This window comes from Gorilla gorilla, chromosome 9 (assembly GCF_029281585.2).
Source record: "Gorilla gorilla gorilla isolate KB3781 chromosome 9, NHGRI_mGorGor1-v2.1_pri, whole genome shotgun sequence".
Classification (NCBI taxonomy): Eukaryota; Metazoa; Chordata; class Mammalia; order Primates; family Hominidae; genus Gorilla; species Gorilla gorilla.
This window is the reverse complement of record NC_073233.2, coordinates 142,341,056-142,357,335: the sequence shown is the minus strand read 5'-3', so window position 1 is coordinate 142,357,335 and position 16,280 is coordinate 142,341,056. Positions and strand designations below refer to the sequence as shown.

The window sequence follows — 16,280 nt, the reverse complement described above, 5'->3', positions numbered from 1 at the left end:
GTGAGGCTGCAGAGAAAAGGCAACACGTATACTCTGTTGGTGGGAATGTAAATTAGTTCAGCCACTATGGAAAGCAATTTGGAGATCTCTCAAGAACTTAAAACAGAGCTGCCATTCTAGCCAGCAGTCCCATTACTGGGTATGTATCCAAAGGAAAATAAAGTGTTTCACAAAAAAACACCTGCACCTGTATGTTCATCGCAGCACTATCCCCAATAGCAAAGGCATGGAATCAATCTAGGTGCCCATCAGTGGTGAACTGGATAAAGAAAACATGGTGCATATACAGCAAGGAATACTACACAGCCATAAAAAAGGACAAAATCATGGCCTTTGCAGCGCATGGATGCAGCTGGAGGCCATTATCCTGAGCAAATTGACAGAGGAACAGAAAACCAAACACAGTGTGTTCTCACTTATGAGTGAGAGCTAAACACTGGGTACTCATGACTGTAAACATGAGAAGAACACACACTGAGGACTCTCAAAGGAAGAATGGCTGAAAAACGACCTGTTGGGTACTATGCTTATACCTGGGCAATGGGATTCATCATACTCCAAATCTCAGCATCACATGCAATATGCCCCTATAACAAACCTGCGCATGTGCCCCCAAATGTAAAATGTTGAAATTATTTTTAATATAATAATTCATGGTCCATATATGGTTAAAAAAAAGAAAAAAGAGAGAGAGAGAAAATAAAACCTCTCACCCCTTTATCCAGGCTTTGATAAGTAGCTGGCATTTTAGGGCTGCACGGGAGTTACCCTGTTTAATTCTGAGAATGACCTTATGAGGTAGGGATCCACAGTGCCCCATTTTATAGATGGGAAAACTGTGGCATGGAGAACGGAAATGACTTGGCAAAGGTCTTACGGCCTGTGGGTGGCACCGTTGGGATTTAAACCTGGTGTCTCTGCAGTCTGTGCTTCTGACCCCTGCACCCTACTGACTTTCATAAGTCGAGCAGCGCCATGGCCCTGTGCCTGTGGGAAGGACAGAGCCCATTCCACTCAAACAGGCAGACAAAAGAGGTCCTCAGGTGATGGACAGTTGAGGCTCCATTGTGGAACCCCCGATGCTGTGTGTCCCAGAGCAGGGCCCAGCCTTGCTGGCATCCATTCCTATACCTGGGTCTCTGGCTATCCGCTTCTGCTCTCTCTTGCAGGTGTCCACCCCCCAGGGTTCCTGACCCCTGCCCCTGGACAGCGACCCCTTCTCAGACTCCAGTTGGGCTGGACTCTCCAAACCTGCTTCCGCAATGGGTGGGTTGTGAGTGCTGGTAAGACCTGCTAGCCAACATTCAGCTGCTCTGTCCTCTCCATGCCTGGCCGGCCCGGCCCATGCCTGTTCTTTTCTCCCCTGTGCTGCCGCCGCCCGTGGCCGCCCCTCTCCTGAACTTACCGCCACTCAGGTAATGAGGAGCCGTGGGTGCAGCCAGCCTTGGAGATGCCGAAGAGACGGGACATCCTAGCGATCGTCCTCATCGTGCTGCCCTGGACTCTGCTCATCACCGTCTGGCACCAGAGCACCCTCGCACCCCTGCTCGCGGTACATAAGGGTGAGCACGCACGCATGCCCTGCCTGCCCAGCTGGGCCTTGGTAGTGACAGTGACCACAACTGACACGCAAGGTTCTTGCTTGCACTCACTTAGCAGCTAGGAGGAACCACGGGATCATCTAGGCCCCTTCATGAGTCTTGCACCCCTTTGGGAATGGGAAGCTAATGGAAGCCACCCACACAGTTTTAAGAGGTCCGGGATGGTAGGTTGGCAGACATCAAGACAGTTTCCTTGAGAGAAGAGCTTGTTACTCTCAGCACCCAAGAGGAGGGGGCACGCCATGCCCCCTGGGGAAGTGCTGAGGTCGGAGGCGGGAAGTGGAGGGAGTGGGAGGCGGGAAGTGGAGGGAGTGGGAGGCGGGAAGTGGAGGGAGTGGGAGTCTTTAGTGTGGTTTTGGTAGGAAGGAAAGTGGTTTTCATAGGAAGGGAAGGGCGAAGCACTGTCGGCAGCTGAACTGGCCCAGAATTGCATAGTCTGAAGAAAATCAGTGGGTTTAGGATATGGGTGTGGTTTCTAATTGTCTGGTATCGCCCTGGGGTGGTTTAGGGCAGCGGAAGATTGGCTTGGGTGGGAGAGCTCCATAAAGGTGGTGGTGGGTATGAGCTCTAGATCAGGTAGTTTGCATATGAAAAGTGTGTTTGCAGGCAAGGTGTGTGCTGTCACTAGGAATTAGCTAGTCCTGGGAGGGGCAGTCCCTCCCCATATCTGCAAGTCCCCCAAGATGTCGACGCATCTTAAAATACAGAAAAACTTAAAAAAAAACATCATTAATACACACACATACACAGAAAGACACGCATGTACAACTTCACATGCAATTTCATGACATGCAAGGAAAGTGACCATTCTGAAGTGGATGGTAGGGGAGGAATAGGATTTCTGGCCTGCAGTGTGTTTTAAACCCTTTCAGAGAGAGTATAGTGTTTGCCTCTCTTCTTTTCCTGTGTAGGAAACCCTGATCTAGTGCTACCTGGTGGAAATAGGGCTGGAGAGAGGAAAAGTTCCGTGAAGAACTAGTGGAAGAACTAGGGGTAGAACTCCTTTCCCCTGGCTCTGGGTCCTGGGTCGCCTTTCCCTCTCACACCCAAACCTGCCACGCACCCCACAGCTGGCTGCCCCAGCTCTGCAGCACTTTGTCTCGTGCTCTTTTCTGCCCCCTCCCCCACTTACATGCACAGGCTTATGTGGGGTCAGGCAGCTGTTCGTTTGCAGTGTGCATGATACTACCTGGCAGTGCGATAAACAAGAAGGCAGCACCAAGCCCATGCAGAGAGAGGTGGTGAGTGCCTGTAACCCCAAGATGCAGGCAGTGTCCAAAAATCACAGCCTGAAGTCGTGCTGCTCCTCACAGTCAAATACCAAGTCCTGCAAACCCCTAGCTGTTCCTGAAGCTTCCATGAGGAAGGGCCAAGTTCAACATTGCGGCAGCCCACTGCCCATGGCTGGCACTTGGCGCCTGTCTTCCTGACGTCATCCTCTCCTCCCGACCCTAGGGCCTCTTCTCTGCGCTTGTCAGTTTAGAATCATTGTTATCTTGCAAATACGTCACTCCAGAGGGGTTAAAACTACTATATATAAAGCGACATGATATCATGTCAATTGCGTTCTTGGCAGAGCTCCAGCGCTGGAGACGTCAGGCTGTTTGCTAAGCGCTGATGGTGCTGCCTGAGGCTGGGGACTTGGCATTCTGTCTCCCCAGAGCATGCCAAGAGCAAGCGAATGAAAGCTGCAGCTGAGTGAAGTTAGGGTCACCAGGAGGCCTTTAGGACCCAAAATTGCAGACGCCCTGAAGCCAACAAGAAGGGCAGAGCCCAGGAGCACAGGCAGTAGCGGTGCCCTAATGTATGGGGACTGTCCAAGGGCACAGGTCCTCTGCGGCCTTGGGATGATTTGGGTGGCAGAGAGGTGGACAAAGTGGCTTCAAACCTCCTCTCAAGGCCTCAGTTTCCAAAACTTGACTGCCCATAGGACAAATTAAGTCCTCTATCTAGGTCAGAACCCTAGACACCCATCCCGCTTTCTTCCACCTTGCTCTTCTCACAGTTTGACCCCAAACTCCTCTAAGCAGTCCCCTTTGAGCGACTGCATGTGTGCTGGTTGCCTCCCCCGACCCTCAGCAATTGCTGTGTGCCTTGTGCCATTTGCCCATGAGAACTCCTGAAGATCCACGAGCAGGTCTCCTGGGTCTGTTCACATGGGCTCCACACTAGCATGCCACACACCCCACATGCTGCCGATGACAGTGGTGGCCGGAGGGAGGCAGCAGAAGAGCTGATGCACGGGGTCCTCCCCTTTGGTGTGACTTGCTGGTTCTGTCCCCACCGATTGCCTGAAGCCAGAAGGAAGCAGAGTTGGCCACTGCCCTTCCGCAAGAGAGGAAACTGTGCCTGGCGGTGCTCTCAGCCCTTGTGGACTCATTAATCCACATAATAACTCGATAAGTTCGATGCTGTTATTAGCTCCATTTTACAGTTGCTGAAATTGAGGCGCCAGAAGCTAAGCAGCTTGCTCAAGGGCACAGGGTTCATAACGGCAGAAGTGGGCAGGGTCTCAGCCCAGGCATCGGGATTTCTTACCTTTACCACCCGACGGTAAGCTAGGACAGGAGGGCCACACCGTCATTGGTGCGTGAGCCCTTCCGATGGAAGGACAGAATTTGGAGAGGAGGGACGCGTGGAAAACAAGAATCCCAATGGCCCTGATTTCTCCTCTTGCTAGGACTGCTAGATCTACATATACCTTGGCAACTATGGGCAAAACCCACGAGAATAAAATGCGGTTAAATAGGAAGTTCTGCACCGAGATTCAGAGAATGCCTTACGTAAGGCCAGGAGGGAAGAGGCCCCGCTTGACTGGAGGGCTTGAGAACTCCGGGAGCTGCCTCAGGGTCCTGCGGGCCCACAGTGGGCCCTGGTTGCTGCCGCAGTGCTGCGGCCCTGGGGCTTTGTGGCGTCCACACCACAGCGGGGCAGTGCCACGTGCTCTGCTAGCCCAGCCCTGCGCAGGGCAGTGTGGCCAGCTCCCTCCAGATGAGTAGGGCTAGGGAGGGGAGGGTCGGGACGCCTTTTCATAGGAAAGTCAGCACATTCAGGAACTGAGGATGCAATCTTGGAATATGGGCAACTGCGCTCAAATAGCTAGAGGGCTGCAAAGGTGGGAAGGAAGAGGTTATGTCTGTGTCATCAGAACTAGGAACCTCACAGAGAGGATTCCAGGGCTGCAGATTTCAACCTTAGAGCTAACAGGTCAGGCAAGGCGGGGGTCTGAGCAGCCCCTGCAGGGGGGGAGGAGAAGGGTGCCCTGGCAGGGTGGGCGGGGTCCTGCTCTGATCTAGGGCCACAGCCAGCGCCCTCCTCCCACATCGCCGGTCTCCCAACTCCGCAGATGAGGGCAGTGACCCCCGACGCGAAACGCCGCCCGGCGCCGACCCCGGGGAGTACTGCATGTCTGACCGCGACATCGTGGAGGTGGTGCGCACCGAGTACGTGTACACGCGGCCCCCGCCGTGGTCCGACACGCTGCCCACCATCCACGTGGTGACGCCCACCTACAGCCGCCCGGTGCAGAAGGCCGAGCTGACGCGCATGGCCAACACGCTGCTGCACGTGCCCAACCTCCACTGGCTGGTGGTGGAGGATGCGCCGCGCCGGACGCCACTGACGGCGCGCCTGCTGCGTGACACCGGCCTCAACTACACGCACCTGCACGTGGAGACGCCCCGCAACTACAAGCTGCGCGGAGACGCCCGCGACCCACGCATCCCGCGGGGCACCATGCAGCGCAACCTGGCCCTGCGCTGGCTGCGCGAGACCTTCCCGCGCAACTCCAGCCAGCCTGGCGTGGTCTACTTCGCCGACGACGACAACACCTACAGCCTGGAGCTCTTCGAAGAGGTGAGGGAGGGCCCAACAGTGAGCAGCGGGATCTCCGGCTGCGGGGAGTGGAGGGGCTTCCCGAGGAGGGGGTGTGGGTGTGGAGGCGCGCGCAGGGGGATCCCGGGAAGCCGTGCCGGGCTGGGAGCGGGGCAGGCAGCAGAGAGCCAGGGAAAGGGATGGAACTGCGGGCTAAAGCATCCCCCACAAGTTAAGGGGAAGACAGGTGGCTCTGGAGCCCCTAAACCATATTCCTGGCCCTAGAGGTATCTCCTGAATGGGTTTGTGAGTAGGTCATTCTGCGTGACTACCAGAAACCTCTTAGGTGGAACAGTTGGAGCTCGCCTGAGTATATGGGCTGTGTTAGTCTGGGGGAGACGGGGAGTCATTTCACACTCTAGAGCGGGGAGACTGAAAGGTTTTAGACAAGGGAGAAAACAGCAGCAGGGCCACGTTGAGAAGGGGAAGACCAGGCCGTCTGAGAGGCCAGGTGTCCCCGGCAGCCCAGGGCAGGTTCTTCTCAGGTGCCCAACCCATGGGATGGGTCCTGGGGGCAGGGCTGTACTGGACACCCCCTAGGTGGCCTCGGCTGGCCATGGGCATAGATAGAGGTGGCTGAAGGATGTCGCCTCCCTTGGGCACGCGCCGCCGTCCTCATCTGCAGTGCCGGCGCCCTGACTCTGGACCCCCCACTTGTAGATGCGCAGCACCAGGAGGGTGTCCGTGTGGCCCGTCGCCTTCGTGGGTGGCCTGCGGTACGAGGCCCCACGGGTGAACGGGGCAGGGAAGGTGGTCGGCTGGAAGACGGTGTTTGACCCCCACCGGCCATTTGCAATAGACATGGCTGGATTTGCCGTCAACCTGCGGCTCATTCTGCAGCGAAGCCAGGCCTACTTCAAGCTGCGGGGTGTGAAGGGAGGCTACCAGGAAAGCAGCCTCCTTCGAGAACTTGTCACCCTCAACGACCTGGAGCCCAAGGCAGCCAACTGCACCAAGGTGAGACCCTCCGCAGAACTGACAGCTGTGATGCAATGTCTCAAGTACATCCAGACCCTCCCTACAGATCGGGAGAAGGAAACAGAGGCCTCAAAATAGCTTGGGCTTTCTGAAACCCCCTCCCAGGAAGGCAGTTTATCACCTGTAAGGCAGTGACACTGCGGACAGGCAGGGAAAGGGAGAGCAATGGCCACTGGGGAGTTATAACCTCCCACAGAACAGCTGTGCTCCAGGACCTCCCTGCTGAGCACTCATGCACACACACGCCTATGCATGCACACATGTGCACACACACATATGCAGATGCACACACATGCACACACATATGCACGTGAACATGCACAGACATGCACATATACACATATGCACATGAACATGCATACATATGCGCACACACACACTTGGGAAGTCTTGGGGCTTCTCTTTTCTGTAGTTCTAGACTTCCCATTTCCAGCAGGTATTCCGAAGGCATCACATGTACCAACAGCAAAAATGAGGGGGTAGTCAAGAGCCACAGAAGATAAATAAAAAACAATTGAGAAAATCTTGATGGAACAATTGAAAAACTCTCGAAGGAAAAGGAGGGGCAGGAGAAATGTTTACACAGTGTGGGAGGGAGCAGGGAGGCAGCAGAGTGAGGTCAGGGGCCTGTCCCACCATGTTTTGCATCTCTGGGCGCACAGATCCTGGTGTGGCACACACGGACAGAGAAGCCAGTGCTGGTGAATGAGGGCAAGAAGGGCTTCACTGACCCCTCGGTGGAGATCTGAGCCTCAGGATGCAGGTATGGGCATGACGAGGGTGGGCCACACACTGGGCAGGGCGGCACCAGGTTGGGCCGAATCAACTATCTCATTCTTTTCCTCTTGGGCTTTCACTGTGGAGGACAGGGCAGATGTGGGCAGGAGTGGAGGGCGTCACCACAGTCCCCTTCCCACTGGGCCACCTGAAAGTACCCAGGCATTAACTTTCACCCATGCAGCTGGGTCCTTCTGCCACCAGACTCTTCAGAGGGCATCACCTTCCAAACACCTTGCTGATTTTTCTGCTGGCAGTGACGCCTGCGCCCCACAAGGCACTGCCATTCAGACTCTCGCTGGCCAGGGTCTGTCCCCCCAGGTCTGCCTCTTCTCCTGTGGATTCCTTCACCACGTGGCCGTGGCAAGGACTCACGGACTCACTGCTCCACAGCAATGAGCCCACGGCTGTCATAGTGAGAGGTAGCTCAGAGTGACAGCACGGACCCAGAGCCCACCTCAGCTCCCAGGACCCCTGCTCTTCACTGTTTGACCTGACTTGACTTTTCTGGGCCTCAGTTTCTTCATCTGTGAAGTAGGTTGCTGAGAGCACCTAGAACAGTTCATGGCACTTAAATCTCATCAGTGTGGCTATTTTTATTCAAGTCTTTAAAGCCCTCTCTGGAAGTAGGCCACAGGATCCACCTACACTTCAGAAGCAAAGAAATGATGTTGAGAGAAGCTAAATGAATGTTCCAAGGTGACACACTGGCACGAGTGCTGGGTGGTTGGCAAAGCCAGGCATTTTCAGGGGCTTTTCTGTGATCTTATCCTGTCTCTTAAAAGCAGCTGGTACTCCTGACTCCCTACTCTAGGTTATGCCAAACAGAGGTTGAGGCCTGAGACAGACATTTTTCCTCTTGCCCTGGAGCTAAGCAATAGCTTCTGTATTGTGTTTGCATCCCCCTGCCCGCAGAGGACCACAGGGTGTCACTCAGTCGCCTTGGCCAGCGCCACTTAGAATGCATCTGTACCGAGCCTCACTTCTGCCTCCTGCCCTCACTGCCCTCACTGGAAGCACCTTCCCCACCCGCCCCTCAGAAAGGCCCCCACAGGACCTGGTGGCCTGGGCTTTGCAGAGGTCCTGGTGGCCCTGCCTGGCCGTTCCCTCCCTGGCCCCACCCTCAGCCGACACCTCACTCATTCCTCCTCTCCCCTCACAGGAGCCTCCTCCTCAGACCCTGTTCTTGGCCTTCCATCCTCTCCCCACGGCTGATGGTCCCTCCAAGGCCGACTCCTAAGGAATCACCATCACCCTCCTTTCTATTCTGGGGGCTTCTGAGAGAGCCCAGCCTGATGCCAGAACAAAGGACAGAGAATTTAAGCACAGAAATCCCAGACCTGTTGTTTTCTCCATCCAGCGTGACCAGGGCCTGAGAGACCTGATGGCCAGGGTGGGGTGTCCAGCACCAGCCAAGCCGGTGCTCCAGCGCACCTCCCCAGAGCTCCCCGCACTGACGGGGCTGCAGGAGCAGGTGCAGTGGGCGCCTACACCGGCCCTGCAGTGATGCAGGGCGGGAGGGAGATAAGAAGACCCCACAGTCAAGTGGAGCATGGCCCTCCCTGGCTCCCTGTCCCTGGGCTCAGCACGACCACACAGGACACCCAGCCAGGGAATTCTGAAGACCAGAGAGCAGCCCACGGGCATCACGAGCACTCTGCTCCTCTCCTGGGCCCTTGCTCTTCCCGAGAGCTGCCCCCAAATCAGACATACCTCTGTGGCTCTCCTCTGGTTCATGTTTACAGAGCATAAGGCTGTCTTGGATCCCAACAGGCACCCAGCCCTGCATGGGGGGAGCCTGGGCCTAATAGGCACCCCCTGTACCTCAGGCTGTGGCGGGAGCAGAGTCCCCTCCTCCGGCCCCTCTTCCTTTACCCCTTCTCCTCCAGCAGTGGCAAAGGGGTGGGCTCTAGAGCCAGCACAGGTCACTGCCTGACCTGAACTAAGAACCCCACAGTCCCACTGTCCACACACTGCCTCCCCACCGCCCACCTCGGCTGCTAGGCCCCTCGCCTGGACTGGACTGGGGAGGGAAAACGCCTTTTCCTGCAGCTCTTCAGAGCCACAGACCTCAGGGTGGAGTGAGCCCATGGTGGGCAGTGGGCAAGGCGGTGGCTGGTGGGCAAGGTGGGACCTCCTGCAGCCTGGAAAGAGGAGGGAGGCCAAGGCCATTCCCTAACTCCCTCCTGCCCCTGGTCTGAGGAGGAGGGGCTCTGGAGTAGCAGAGGGACTGGGAAAGAGGGGGCAGGGGCTGCTGGGACACTGAGCAGGAGGGAGGCCTGAGCACACTGCTTTGGAAATTATTCTAAACACAAAAAAGGGAAAGAAAATGTTACTTCTCCCTAAGTCAGGAGCATGCAGAGCTAGCCCACCTCATGTCCAGCTGTCCACTTTCCATCCTGGAGAAAGAACAGTGTGCCTCAAACTCCTGCCCTCCCCAGGCCTCCCGGGCCCGCTGGAAAGGGCTCTGACCCCCTGGCCCGGCCGGGCTCTCTAGTGGTGATCCGGCTCATTCTCCTGCAAGTTGGAAGCACAATTTTCCCCCCAAGTGGAGGAAAAGGAAAGGGCCCCAGCCTACTGAAGAGGTGTTTATTTTTTAACTAACAGCCTCCCACCCCATTAAGACTCACCAGGAGAGGTCTGAGGGCCATTCAGAACCCACTCCTGAGTGGGTGGGTGGGTGGGACTCAGTCCAGAGACCTAACATTCAGAATATAGCATTGGTTGCCTATTTTGAGATGGATTTAATCTCCCACAGTATTCATGAGACCATCTGATGGAATCAGATCCCTGAGCCACCTTGCAGGACGTTTTCCCCAACCTCTTACACCCTGGATGTCACTTTGGAAACCAAGCCCTTGGAAGCAAGTGGGGTGGCATGGGAGAGAAGGGAGGAGGTGGGCACAGGTGGTGAACTTATGTGTGGGCACTCTACTGCCTCACAGAAGCCAGCCGAGTGCTAAGGTCAGCTTGGCTGGTCTGAGGCCACCTTCTTAGCCAAAAACCCAGGGTTCATTTTCAGGACATTGATAATGAACAACAAAATGGGGACTTCTTTGGGCAGATGCTAGGTCAGTTGTTTTCACCTAATATCCTCTTTTAGCTGCATGTATATTTATTTATAATTATAACCCTGGTGGACTGCAGCCTTCATCTTTATTGGGAATGAGTTTGTTATAAATCAGAAATGGGTCCATGATGACGATTGTTTTCCAAACCCAGTCTGTTCCCCGCTCCCTCGCTGGCAAGCCCCACCACACAGGAGTGAGGCCAGGGGCTAGGAGTTCTAAGAACAGAGGCTGGGGTGAGGGTGGCACCCAGGCAGCTGCATCTGGTCTGTTTTAATTTAACTGTATTTAATTTGCTTTCAAAATTAAAAGTCAAATACAGTTTTTAACAGTCCTAATCCTCTTCAGCCCTGCCTTATTTTGTTCTCATTTATTAATTTAGCTACCCAACAAGTATTTATCAGGTGCCTGCTATGAGCAGGCACCATTCTAGGAGCCGACACACAGCAGTGAGAAAACAAGGCTCTCATTTTCAAAGAACTGACCCACTGACGAGAGGAGACAGGCAATAACGAATGCATATTATTTCAGATGCAATCTGTTGTATGGAGGATGAGGCTGAGTCGGGGAGACAGAGGTAGCAGTGGAGAGGGGTCAGTGCTCTGTAGGGTGGCCACAAAGGCCTCTGTGATAAGTGACACTTGATCAAAGCAGCAACACCCTGACATGCAGCTCCCTGGGTCCAAGAAGAACGAACTCTCCACCAGGTTGGAACAAGCGTTGCTCAGCCTGCTTACAGATCAGCAGGAAGGCCATCGGGCTCAACTGACTAGGCGGGGGCTGCTGGGGGCAACAGCAGTGAGGGATGTGGTGGGCATGGGAGAAGGGAGTCCCCAGGCACCAGGTGAAACCAGAAGGCAATAGGGGGTCCAGTACGGAGGACTAACATAATCTATCCATCTCTAAGAAGAACTGCCCTGCTCCTCCACGGAGGATAAATAGAGAGGGCAAGGGCAGGTGGAGACGTGGCTCCTGCAATCATCCAGGCCAAGATGCAGTGGGCTGAGTTGGGGAATGGGGTTGGGGCAGAGAGAAGCAGTCAAATTCTGGCCGAGTTTAGGAGGCAGAGCCAGGAGGATCTGCTGCTGGATTGGATGTGGGAGATAAAGAGACGGGTCCAAAATAGCCCGAGACACAGAACAGCACTGCCATTTCCAGATACGGGGCTGCGTGCAGGAGGGGTAATGTGGGGAAATGGAGCTCTGTGTCAGGTGCCTGTTAGACATATGCAGAAGAAAACGCGCCCCCACACACCTGGAGCTCAGGTGCAGCCCAGCATCGGCGGGCGCGGGCGTCCAACCTGTTTACAAACCACAGGTGCACGGGTGAGACCCTATGCAGTGAGTGTGGACAGAGGAAAGAAACAGCCCAAGGAGTGGGCCAGAGACCCCCAGCATTCAGAGGCTGGATATGAAGAGGGATCCTCCAAAGAGACCTAGATGAGGCCATACCGTGTGGAAGATAATGGAAACATCTTTAGTCAACGCTGGAGAATAAGCTCTGCCAAGAGGTACTTTGATAGAGAAGCTGAGCAATTAACTGGCAGAAAAGAAGGGCGAGAATAAGAAGCTGGTGTAGGAAGACCTCACCTTAGGAAACCACCGTGTGTCCTGCTCAGGTCTGCGTGGAAGTGTGATCCAAGGGGCTTCTCCACCTTACAGGAGGATTTGCAGGAAGGTTCCCTTCCATTCCATCACTTCCTGACGGAACCAGCTCATACACAGCTCTGCAGAAGCACACACTCAGGTAAAGCGGGGCAGAAGACCCTGCAGGTGGCTCAGGCCACACCCAAGTAGCCCGAGTCTCATCACATCTTAGCCCCATGCTTGTCGTTCCAAGGCAGTTCCAGAAGAACTGGTGAGTTTGGGCAAAACCAGGGACTCTGCCCCATGTTGTTCCCAAGCCACTGTCCACAAGCTTCCCTTTAATAAGCTCCATTTAATAAGCCCTTGACCTGGCTCAGCTGCTGGGCTGCACACCACGAATGTCCCCTGCACTCCCCCTGGGCAGCCACACACGGGCAGCAAGCCTGCTGGCCTCAGTGAGCTCCACGGCTCACCATCCCCCAGCCCACCTTCACGGGGCTCCCAGAGCTCTCGCTGTGCAGGGGATGTGTGTGCTACTTGACTTTCTGACTCTTTCTGGAGATAATTTGGTTTTGGCAATAGATGCCAGATGTAGTTTGCGAAGCAAAACTCAACCCCGCAGTTAACTCCTATGGAGCGCCCTTGCCTGCCTGGCAGATTCTTACCCCCGCCCATCAGCATGAGAATGAACTTGCATTTGAACTGTCCTCTCCAGGGCACTTCCAATCCAGAGACATTTGAAGGGAAGTCGGGGTCAGGAAGGGAATATGAGGCCAGGATCATCGCCCACCCACCCCAGGGACGGTCCCCATCTGGACCCCCAGGTGGCAAGTGGGGCCCAATGGGAACCTGACCGAGAAAACCAAGCTCTCAGACAGCCTTCCCCTGTGGCAAGAGTGGCACGCATGACCAGAGACTATCACCAGAGGGGGTGTGATTCAACGATATAGCTTTACTGCAACTCAGGACAGTGAGCCCAAGCCAGGTGTTGGGCTGGGCCCCAGAACAAGGCTCAAAAGCGGGCGTGGACACACCTCGAAGGAGGGCTGCTCTGCCCCTGCTGCTCGGGCGTGGGGGGTGGGGGCGGGGGCCACTGAGCTGGGCCTTCTGTCCTCCTCCCTGGATGTGCAGACATGGGCCATGGCTTCTGCCAGGGCTCACATGTCCTCCTCACTGAATACCAGAGACACTCGCTAACTCGGGAAGACGCAGGGTGAGGATTTCTGTTTCTCCAGACCAGCCTGTCACCCTGTGGGAAGCAGCGAGTGGGAAGGGAAAGGGGAAGTCACATGTTTCTCATGCCGAGTTCCTTCCAGAATCCCAAAGAAGGCTCAGAAGGTTGTGAAGGAAGAACAAAGTCAGCGCAGGTGAGACACCCCTTCCCCACCCTCTACACTGGTGACACACCCAGGATTTCGGGGATAAAATGGGGCCATGAGGGATGTGGCCAAGCCTCCCAAGAACCGGCAAAGATCACGCCTGAGTCCAGCAGATGCTCGCAGGGCTGTGACGTCCGGTGCAGGGGCATGTTTCAGCACTTTTTCTGAGGGCCAAAGGCTGGGCGATCTGATTAGCTGCTCCCACCCTAGAGACAGCCCGACAGCCTCGGCACAAGAGCAGGGCTGGAGGAAAGGCATCATCAACAAAGCCAGGCCCAGAGCCATCCCACCTTTCCCTGCAGGCTTAGGGTTTTGAGCTGAGGCAGGGGCAGACTGTAGCCCCCAGTCCCTGAGGTTGCTACTTAAGGAGATGCTTTTGCAGTGAGGGGGTGGGGCAGCAGCCACCAGGCTTCAGGTCAGGAGGAGGCGGCAGTCTCCCACTGGCACCAGCAGGAGGGGGCGCCACCGCTCACTTAATGTACTGGTTCCTGCCCAGGTGGGGGGTTTCCGTGAACTGTAATGCAGGGCCCGCCATCGTCTCCTCAAAAACGATGACCTGTGGAGAGAGGGCCCGGCTGGGAGGGCAGCTGACGTCTGTCCTGGAGCCAGGGGAGGTACTGAGAGGTGGCAGGGTCAGAAGGAAAGGGTTTGGGAACCAGGCTGGAAGGGACAGGGACCAACTCGTCTGCAGCGAGGAGGAAGGAGGAAGAACCCGCTGACACGCCCCTCCCCCTGACCGAAGGCTCCCTGGGACGGCAGGTGGGCAGGGCGTCTTGGGGAACAGGAAGGGGCCGGAAGCTCCCACCTGGTTGATTCCGCTGCTCAACCAGGGACCTGGGAGGTAAAGCGTCTTCTGGGGTCCGATGTTCCAGTAACGTCCAAGGTTCTGGCCATTGATGAATACAACCCCCTTCTCCCAGCCCTTGAAACAGAGGGGAAGGGTGTTCATCTACCACGAGAGCCACGGCAAAAGTGGAGGGAGACATACATGCGTGCTTCTCTCAGGTCCAGGAGACCAACAGCGAGCTGTGTCTGGACAGCCATGAGGGTGAGCAGGTGGGATGCTCTATTTCCTGTCCCCCTAGTGCATGAGGCAGTTCTTCTGCTGGGAACCCACTCCTCTGGCCCAGGGAGGCCCCAGCGGCCCTCTCAGACCCTCTGGGCACAGAAGCCACCAACAACTCTCGCCAAGCTCATGTGGCTTTGGCTCAGAGCCCTCCAAGGCAGGAGGGAGGTGGGAGAAACTGGCAGGGAAAAGGGCATTACCAACCTCCAGCTTCAGAAAGGTGTCACAAGGGGTGGAGCTGATGGACAAGCTACCCAAGAAGAAAGCAGGCAATGTGGGTGTTTCTGGGAGGGAACTCCATTTGTCCAGGCCGAACCTAAGGACAGAACACAGAGAAGGAGAGGGAGGAGGCCCTTCTCAATCCACCAGCACAATAAAGCAAAATAAACGGCCCTGACACCGTTTCCCCATCCAAGGCCCCCTGCCTCTTAACCAGGACACAGAATGGCAGCACGGTAGGATGCTGGGAATTCCTAGTCTGCAAATGCGGCTTCTAGTGCGGGTGCCACCCCTCACCTCGGCCAGCCCATCTGGCCCCTAGGGGCGTTCACACCTGGGTGCGGGCCAGGCCACGGTGCACCAGGGACCCCTGGGCCCCACCACACAGCACTATACCTGTGAGTGCACGCACTGGTGCTGGGCAGGGACCCACCTCTGAAAGAAGCTCTTCTTCATATCCAGGCTATAGATTCTGAATTTTTTCAGGGGTGAATCATTCAGATAGAGATTTCCAATTAAGCCTGTGGGAGGGAGGCAGGACACGTGGGTAGCCCAAAGGCAGGGGCCGAGTCAGCTGGGCTGGGGCCACGAGGGGAAGCCCTGGGAAGCTGGGGTGAGGGGTGCTGAAGTGTACGCTCCCTGAGAAGCTGGGGTGAGGGGTGCTGAAGTGTACGCTCCCTGGGAAGCCGTTCGCTTGCAAGCAAAGCTCCCTAGCAATTCTGTGGGGGACGGGAAGGAGGAAGACCCTAAGATTTGCCATGGGAAGGATATAGAGCTGAGGTGTTACAGGGCGAGAACAACCTCTGGCCTCTCTCTGAAGGAAGTTCCAGATGACCGAGAGGGTTCTGGCCTAGCTGCAGGGCCAGTTTCAGTGGGGCCCAAGCTACACAGACCTAATAACTCAGCCAGAGTCATCTCTGCCACCTAGGATTAAAGCTGTGCATTAGGAGTGTTTGGACTGTGAGCAGATGGCACCCTCCCTCGGGCATCCAACAGGGAAGAGATGTGTCCCCTTGAGGAGCCACTCATCAGTGTCCCGGGGCTGGCCCAGCCCTGCCAGTCTCAGATTGCAGAGCTGCTGAGTGGCTAGCTTGGGAATTTGGAGGCCGAGGACTGTGGAGAGGATTTGCAGGGCCTACAGACTCTGAAATGGCAGGTGCGGGTGTATGTGGGCACGCACATTTCTCAAGGGAGGTCTGTGACTTATAAACATTGAACTGTGATCCAGAGGACAGGACTCCACAGTGTGGGCCCAGGGGACCCTCAACAAGGGCTCAGGGAAGCAAAGTTAGGAACAATGGTCAGGCTGGTGCTCCTTCCAACTCCCAGGAGAACAACAGAAGTGAGGACAGGCCCAGAGAGGGAGCTGTCTAGGGTAAAGGAGTGTGGGCCTGGGTGGTGCTAGATGCCGCTCTGAGGCCCATCTAGAAGGGCCCTGATCCCCAGGATCCAGGCCCCAGTGTCTGGGCCACATGGCTTTCCTGGCAGGCCACCAGGCGGCTCTCGGAGGAAATGTGGACCAATAAGAGCCTTCAAGTTTCCTGCATTACAAACGCAGACACCGTGAGAGAGTTGGGAGGTCACCAGTGCTGCTCACCACAGTTGCATTCAATTTTTTCTGAGTTCTTTTTTTATAACTTACCTGAAACCACCCACATTTAGCTAGATTTTTCTTAAAAAGGAAGGGCTAAATTTGGGCACAGTGGCGGGTGCCTGTAGTCCCAGCTACTCGG

At 55.8% G+C, this 16,280-nt stretch overlaps 2 protein-coding genes across 7 annotated transcripts in view; one reads left to right on the top strand and one right to left on the bottom strand.

The window, feature by feature from the left end:
- B3GAT1 (beta-1,3-glucuronyltransferase 1) overlaps window positions 1–10,635 on the top strand; it is a 33,244-nt gene extending 22,609 nt beyond the window's left edge. The window contains exons 2-7 of one of the 3 annotated variants that reach the window (XM_019037295.4): window positions 1,170–1,266; window positions 1,416–1,562; window positions 4,948–5,456; window positions 6,135–6,431; window positions 7,115–7,215; window positions 8,392–10,635. In XM_019037295.4, the coding sequence (XP_018892840.1) occupies window positions 1,263–1,266; window positions 1,416–1,562; window positions 4,948–5,456; window positions 6,135–6,431; window positions 7,115–7,201 (1,044 nt within the window). In that variant the 5' untranslated portion in view covers window positions 1,170–1,262 and the 3' untranslated portion in view covers window positions 7,202–7,215; window positions 8,392–10,635. The other 2 variants (XM_055356919.2, XM_019037296.4) reach the window with 2 other exon arrangements.
- A 162-nt stretch (window positions 10,636–10,797) lies between these two features.
- The window catches only part of GLB1L2 (galactosidase beta 1 like 2), a 47,408-nt gene continuing 41,925 nt past the window's right edge, over window positions 10,798–16,280 (bottom strand). For 2 of the 4 annotated variants that reach the window (XM_031016001.3, XM_031016002.3), the window contains exons 16-18: window positions 14,981–15,068; window positions 14,533–14,644; window positions 12,071–14,184 (exon numbers count right to left, since the gene is read on the bottom strand). In XM_031016001.3, the coding sequence (XP_030871861.3) occupies window positions 13,732–14,184; window positions 14,533–14,644; window positions 14,981–15,068 (653 nt within the window). In that variant the 3' untranslated portion in view covers window positions 12,071–13,731. Of the gene's footprint in view, window positions 14,185–14,532; window positions 14,645–14,980; window positions 15,069–16,280 lie in introns of all 4 variants that reach the window. The other 2 variants (XM_019037292.4, XM_031016003.3) reach the window with 2 other exon arrangements.